Here is a 7,471-nt window from a genome sequence, read left to right as displayed (position 1 = left end):
AAAAAGGCGTCAATCAATCAAATTGACCAATAGGACAAGAGGATGGACGTTTCGCTATACTGACTTGCAATTATCGGTTTTTGGTATGATTTCACAAGTAATTGTTTAACTTTGTGCCTCACTATTCAGAAATACTTAATACAAAAAATCTGTTTGTTTTATCTAAACTTATCTTCAGTCTGTATTGTTTTTTGTGTGTGTGTCACTACTAAAATAATTAATTCTTCTTCAAGTCTTGTGTGAGAAGAGGCCTTGAGACAGTTGGATGCTGACATTTTATTAAACTGCTGCCATGGCAACAAAAGTGACAAGTTTTGAACTTCAAACAAAAACAGCTATGAAAGCAGCAACAGAATGTGACATGTATTAATATTAACTGCAAGCAAAAGTAAACCACCATCAGTCAATCTACGACTACGACTACTTCAGTGCTGATTTCAAAATAAAACACATATTAAGCACTTTAGTACGCAACATGAGTTATGTACCTAAATTGAAACAAACAAGCTTTGAACAATATTTTCTGTGCCTTTCTATTTCATTAAACTGGACAAAATAAGTTACTCGTAAGCAATTAATGCAACTATGTACAAATATTTCAACAAAGGAAAAAAAACAGCTTCTTAATAATAAACAAACAAAAAGACATTCACCTCATTTCAATAGCTCCAGACATGTCGCCATGGGAACTGACTCAAATGATTCAACCTGCATTGTGACAATAAGACTGAGCAGTGTGAAGGCTTCAGTGGAAGGGGAGAAAAAAAAAAAAGTCCATCTGGGAAAGAAGTAGGAACACTCACAGGCAGGATGATCCCATCAAAATATTATCAGAACAACCAGGTTCTCTTCAGATGGCAGAATGGACAATTCAATAGAGACGTGTAGCCATTCAGCCAAAAAAAAAAAAAAAATTCCACATAAATTAATTTGTGAGTAATTTTTTTTCTCTAATAATTTTAGTTTTTAGAGTTGTGGCATTTTTCCTTTGGTGGTGTGCAATGAGATATTTCTGATGTTAAATATGCGAGTAAGATTGTAAACCAAAAACTTGGATGCCGACACCCTCCAAGAACTACAAATTTATCTCCTATGTTAAATGTTTACCATGCCAAAATGGAAGATGTTTTTTGTTTTTGTTTTGAAATAAAAAGAGACCAAAAAAAAAGGTAAATGAAAATGTCTTCCCATCCGGCGTTCCCTTCCTACTTCAGCCACTGCCTCGTGCGCTCTCCTTCCTCCACTCGCCTTTGCGTTGCTCGCCGCCTCCGGCCACTAAAAACTTCTCCAGCGCTTCCTTCCCGAACGCCTCCATCTCATCCTCCAAGTCGCTGTCTTCCTCTCCGTCCCCTTCCACCATGTCTTCCAGGATATCCGACACGTCCTTGACGAACTTGCGGAAGTTGACCCGGTCGTGCATGAAGACGCCGTCTTGGAAGAACTCGGAGGCCAGTTTGCGCAGCTCGTCCCTCTTGGAGGAGTCCACGCCGGCCTGCTCGGCCTTGGCCAGGTAGGCGTGGAGGACGGACTCGAATTGTGGGAAGGAGACGGGGTGGAGCCCCTGGGCTTGGGCGCAGGCCTCCTGGGAGTGGCAGTGCTGGGGCTGTTTGGGCTTCCTGTGGAGGCGCTTCCTCTGCTGGCTCCAATAGTCGGCGGGATCGGCCGAGGACTGTTGAGGCGCCTTCCTCTCGGCCCAAACGTTCTCCTCGTGTTGGTGGTAGTCGGTGAATTTGTGTTGGTGCAGGTTGGACTTATCTCCTTTGGACTCAGCGCTGTCCTTTTTCCTCTTGTGTTCATTTCCGTCCTTCCTGCGGTCCTTATCACCTTTTCCGTGATGACCCCCACGTTTCCCGTGGTCGATCTTGCCGGGTTGTTGTTTGCCGTCTTCGGCGCGTTTCCTCTCGCCTCCTCTTTCTTTTTCGCCATTGTGGCTCTTCCACTTCTTCTCTTTGCCGCGCTCCTCAAAGCCATCGTTGCCTTTCTGCTTCGACTTCTCCTTGGCCTTATGCGTCGTTTCGCCTTTGTCTTTCCTCCCCTCCTCCTCCTCCTCCTCCTTTCCTTTCCATTGCTTCTCATGCTTGTCCTTCTTCCACTCCTTCCTCTCCGTCTTCTCGGCCCGCTCCTTCTTTGCGTCGCGCTCCTTCCACGTCTTCCCCGCGTCCCCTCTGCTCTCCTTCTTCCAGTCTTTCTCCTCCTCGCGCTTTCCTTGCCCTTCCTTCACCTTGTCGGACTTTCCGCGCTCACGCTTCCCACTTTCAACCTGCTTGCCGTCTTTGCGCTCCTTCCGTTCGGATTTCTTGCTCTCTTTCCTCTCACCCACGTCGGGTTTATCCTTCTTGTCCTCCTCAAGTTTCCCGTCTGCTGGCTGACCACTTGGGGGCACTGCAGATGAAGAATATCAGAAAAAGAATAATTGCTCCAACTCTAGTCTTCTCCACTTGTGCCCACTGTTCCAGCTCACCTGTCAACTTACTGACAGTGGACCTCAAAGTTTCAAGTTCGTGCCGAAGCGTCGGCAGCGTCTCCAGCTCCCTCTTCAGCCTCTCGTTCTCTTCCTCGAGGACGGGAAGCGATGCCACTTTGGACTTCAAGCGACTATTTTCCTCCTGCCAGCGCAGCCGCTCCGTTTCGCCCTCGGCCGCTTGACCCTCGGCCGCTTCCAACTCTTCCATCTGCGCCTGGACGGGATGGGAAAAGTCAGCATGTCAGACGTGCTTATGAATTCAATAAATGACGGATGTGTCGCGGTGTATTCACTTTTTGCGTGCGTCATATGCATTCACAAGTTAGGCTCACTCTTGGCCTGCTTTGTGGTCATTCCATTGTTGGGGAAGGTTGTGAAAAAAAAAAAGGCTCTTTTGGAGCAGGAAATGTTTGTTTGCAGGAACAGATGTTAACAAAAGTGTGTCTTTAGTGCGCCACTCACACAAGCTGTGATGAGGTCACCCAAGGACACATTCAAGGCTGTCAGGAACTATAAACTAAACTAAGTCAGTTTGCAACGTCGCACAGATTGCGAGCAATTGTTGGGAGATGCTTGTCTGCATCCAGATTTGCCCTTGAGCACAAAAAATAAATAAAAATAAAAGCCACACCTCAAGTTGAGCTTGCAACAAAGAAATCTGCTGGTCTCCTTTGGCTAGTTTGGTCCAAAGCTCCGAGTTCTCGGCATCGACGGGAGGTGGAAGAGTCTCCGAGCGAAGCCGCTCCTACCACAAATACAAACACTTCCACGTTTACACGTGCTCAGTTATGAGAGGAGCAAAAGCGTATTACGAAGTGCAATCGAAGACGTAGTCATCTTCACGTAAACAACTTAGCGACAGACTGACCTGTTTTCCTGGTTCTTCTAAATCGCTCAGCTCCCTTGTAGTGAAGCCGCTCTCTAAAAGTTAACAAGGTGTATCTCTCAATTATTTATGTGTGAAGAGAAACAAGTCGAACATAAATTAGTGAAGCATCAGTTTGGACTCCAGTTGGTGCTTGAAATGAACCTGTTCATCTTGAAAGAGGATTTTTTTGGGATGTTGAGTATGCATGCCTGTGAGCGTGTGAAGACAATCATGAAGAAACACACATCTTACCCTCATCCAGGTCCATGAAGACACCTGCAATGACATCACACGTTAGCTCGCAGCTCATTGGCTGGGGCTGACGCTCACATGGGCTCACCTACCGGAAAACCAGACGGTCCCGAGAGAGACTAGGACAACGGCGCAGAGGATGCATTTGTTCAGAGAGAACATGTTGTCATCGGCCCTCTGCCGTGGCAGCTGGAATTCTTCTTCATCAGCGTCCTCTTCCTCATCTATCCTCCCGATTCGCTCCAGAGAGGCGAGCAGGCGCTTTCTCTCGGACTCGGTGTCCTCGGGCCGCTCTTCATCCGATCCTGGCTGCTCCGAGGAGTCTGGAGGGAAGAAATTTTTGTTTGCATTTCAAATGCTGGGATGGAGACCAAAAGCCATATAAACAAAAAAAAAAATGTTCCACAATAAAGCAACCACATCCTCTCCAAACAAAATCCCTTGACCCAGACATTGAACAGAAATAGAGAACTTGTATTTTTATCTCCACAACGATCAAAACGCCCAAGACGAGAGAGAGGTTGTATTTTGCAAGTTCATTTGGTATTAAAAAATAAAATATGCAAAAAGAGTGCCACCAATTTCCATACATATTAACGAAGATTACCGCTAATGACATTTTGCTAGGATAAAGCGTGCTGTCTCGTTTTTTTTTTCCTGGCTCAAACTGAAGACAAGTTCAGTAAATAGTCCATTTTCTGTACCTGTGTGTTTAGAAAGAAGGTCTGACTCCTCCCCTTCCTGTTTGTGTTCTTCCTCCCACGTTCCGTCATGCCGCTCTTCTTGCCGAGTCAGCTCCACGCCTCCCAGAGTCTCTGCCTTCATCGGCGAGCCCGAGGGCTCATCAGGGGAGGGGGTGTCGTGGCTTAAGGAGTCGGAGAAGGCGTCCTGGTCGGCGCCATCGGGGGCAACGTCTGATTGGATGTCGCCGGAAGGAATGGGGGCATCGCTGACAGATGAGGGCGCGGCGGCGGGACGATCTGTACTGCGCTCGTCGCTTGGGTCTGCTTTTCTCTCTTCCGCATCCTGATTAAAAAGAAGCGGGTCATCCCAATTCATGAGCGTAAACTTTCACCAGCACTGTTGCAAATTGCCGTTGTGGTCTGACCTGGAGGGCCTCCACTGAGACACTTGATGGTTTTGCACCATTTACTGACTGGCTGTGTGACCCATCATCTGGCTCATCATTAGGGGAAAGAAAAAAAACAGTCGAATTGTCAAAAGTATATCTAAGGCTGCAATGATGACGAGGGAATGAAGAGGAACCTTGTTCGTGATGCTTCGTCTCTTCCTCCAGAGGCCTGACGGTTTCAGCAGCAGTCTCCTGGTAGTTAATAATAGAAACATCCAGTCATACACACACATGGAGTTGAAAATCTAGCATGATCTGACGATGACAGATAAAGTGAGAGCAGAGTACAATGACGAGCGCATAATCAGGTGACCTCCAAGAGAGCGCAAGTGGGTCGAGCAATTTTTCCATATTCTATAAAAGACACGCTTTAATTGAGGCTGCGCGCCACGGTGACCTTTGAGTACCTCAGGACTGACGATGGTCCAGCTGCTGTTTGCGCTGTTGCCCCCAGACATGGCCCCGCCCCTCCGAGGCTGCGCTCGTCTCCTGCCACACACGCATATTTCGTGACCAACAAGAAAACGAAAAGAAGCGAGCACGGAATGGGCGAGGCTAGCCTTTGTGTGTTCTGCATGACAGCACGTTGTTTGCGCAACGTGGAGACAAACCGCCCAAATGACGGTAAATTCCGGCTTGCGGTAAAATGACAACGATAGCGTTCTTAGAATTTACTTTGTGTGATCATCACGATAGATTCGGGACTCACAATAATGCAAAAAAGTGACTTGATAGAGGAAAATACATCCGTGAGAGCGCATCTAATGTTGACTGTTCAATGTCCTCCCTCTTGTCCAACATTAGCTTGACAGCGCTAACGCATTTACATCCTCTATTAATACACGGGCAAGATTTGAATAGTTTCCCTGAGGCCTCACCCAGCTTTGTCAACAGGAGCTACTGTAGTGTGCAGTACGAGAGTTTGACTGTGCGTACACAGGAAGTGGGTTTCCGAGAGGGCCATTTAGTTTTGCCATTAGTAGTTTGTGTGTGTCGTGGGAGTTCAGTCACCCCGGCTTTTGACGAGCAGGGGGGAAATGTTTGGCCCGAGGCTCGGGTAACTAAGGCTAGCCCGCGCTCTGAAGAAAAGAGAATAGGCTGAATCGGCATTTCAACACCACTAGGCTTTTCATTGATGTTAACAAAACTAAGTCAAAACTAATGGAAAGTAACACTAAAATGTCCGACGCAATTTGGCTACTAGACCTAAAACTTTGTAAAATTACTGTTTCAAATAAATGCAATGTGACATAACTGGAACTCTGTGTGGCCCTTCAATAATTTCTTTCAATTAAAAATGTTAACTGTTACCGATCGATTTCAAGTTGCAATAAGAGTGTTCACCACTAGATGGCAGACAACGCTCAAGCACAATACACCCATTTATAGAGATGACCAATGTTTGTGCCAATCGCAGCAATTGGAATCATTAAATTCTGAAATGTATGGTTGCTGCATAAAGTATTTTCACATCACAGTCCCAGTACTGACACATTTCCATCCTGTGCTCTGCAATTTAGGTCTCATCTCCCATGAGAAACTAGCCTGAGGTCCGAGGAGCATTGCGGAGCGTATAGTGGGACGGCTTACACAGATGATCGCTAAATATAGCTGCTTCGAGATTGACTGGAGACAGGAGAGCGGCAAAGCACGTAGACAGCTGGATTAGACCTAAAATGTACCAGCTGTTGGCTCTTTCAGTTGTTTGTGGTTTAAGTTGCACAGGAAGTCTAGAATTTGGGTTTTACTATGTTTTAACAAGTGTCGTGAAAGTATTGTGGTTCCTAGACAAGTGAAGGGGGCGAGTTAGAAAGAACTACCAAAAAAGGTCAGGACAAAGACACAGGCTGAGGCACCATTTCGACAACAACTTGGGCCTGGCAGCTTCTCAAAACTATTTGTTCCATAAGAGTTAATGTCAACTCAGTTTTTCTGTCTGTCATTTATTTTTTAGATTGTGCGGGTAGTGTTTTAAATAACATTTTCAAATAACTCATAAAATGTATCTGCAAATACAGTTGACTGTTCTGGATTACTTAACTGCACCATTGAGTTAACTTTCATTGGTCAACCACTCCCCGGCCCTCATTTTTAAATTGGTTATATTTTATAATTACATTTTGTTCTCCAATAAAATCTCACGAGATTTGCCAAATTCTCGCGTGATTACAGTTATGGCTTGCGGAGAATGAGCATCTCGCACAAACCAGGGTTTAAAATCGAAGCTACTTTTGGACAGCAAATGCCATGAGCGTCGACGCAGAGACAAATAAATTGGCCATAATACTCGGCAACACGTTTGTAATGAGTGAAATATTCAAATAAGGAAACACGCAAAACATTGACCGTATCTTAAGGAATAGCAAACGAATACAACATAACGAACAACATAATAACTAACGTTTTAGTTTATTAATTCAACAACTACCCCGAGTAGTCCTTCTTACCTTCCTTCACTTTCACTTTGTGACTTTTTCCAGACGGCTTTACACGGTAGTTCTGAAGTAGACGTCAACCTTCTTTTCCATCCAACTTGTGAACTGTTCGATCAGAAGAACGTGCGCAGGAGCCTCACGCTATGTCGTCCAATCAGAGGCGAGATTTGATTTAGTTCCGCCTCTTTTCCTCTGGAACAACCAATCGCCACACGTCTTTACTCCTACTGTGTTTGGGGAAGTTTTCAGGTTGATTGACGTATGGCAGGTGACGTTATGTACAATGCGGTTTGCTCACTGAAATGTAAATATTATTTCCA

General features: G+C 45.6%; 1 protein-coding gene across 1 annotated transcript; it reads right to left on the bottom strand.

The window, feature by feature from the left end:
* Positions 1 to 261: 261 nt before the first annotated feature.
* pbxip1b (pre-B-cell leukemia homeobox interacting protein 1b) lies at positions 262 to 7,297 on the bottom strand. Its single transcript, XM_085917410.1, has 11 exons — positions 7,164 to 7,297; positions 5,124 to 5,205; positions 4,851 to 4,908; positions 4,693 to 4,760; positions 4,289 to 4,610; positions 3,677 to 3,907; positions 3,585 to 3,608; positions 3,333 to 3,385; positions 3,096 to 3,209; positions 2,462 to 2,678; positions 262 to 2,382 (listed from the first exon to the last, which is right to left on the bottom strand). The coding sequence occupies exons 2-11, from the start codon at positions 5,172 to 5,174 to the stop codon at positions 1,211 to 1,213; spliced, it is 2,310 nt and encodes a 769-aa protein (XP_085773536.1). The 5' UTR covers positions 5,175 to 5,205; positions 7,164 to 7,297; the 3' UTR covers positions 262 to 1,210.
* Between the last annotated feature and the right edge of the window lie 174 nt (positions 7,298 to 7,471).

The sequence above is a fragment of the Syngnathus leptorhynchus genome, chromosome 8, assembly GCF_054491065.1.
Source record: "Syngnathus leptorhynchus isolate UIUO chromosome 8, UIUO_Slep, whole genome shotgun sequence".
Lineage (NCBI taxonomy): Eukaryota > Metazoa > Chordata > Actinopteri > Syngnathiformes > Syngnathidae > Syngnathus > Syngnathus leptorhynchus.
This window is presented reverse-complemented; position numbering and strand designations above follow the sequence as displayed.

Excerpts from the sequence above, each read along its gene's own strand:
- pbxip1b (XM_085917410.1), bottom strand. The coding sequence starts at position 5,174 with ATGTCTGGGGGCAACAGCGCAAACAGCAGCTGGACCATCGTCAGTCCT. Across the intron at positions 4,611-4,692 it reads TCTCAGTGGAGGCCCTCCAG|GATGCGGAAGAGAGAAAAGC; the intron begins GTCAGACCACAA and ends CTTTTTAATCAG. Across the intron at positions 2,383-2,461 it reads CACTGTCAGTAAGTTGACAG|TGCCCCCAAGTGGTCAGCCA; the intron begins GTGAGCTGGAAC and ends CTTCATCTGCAG.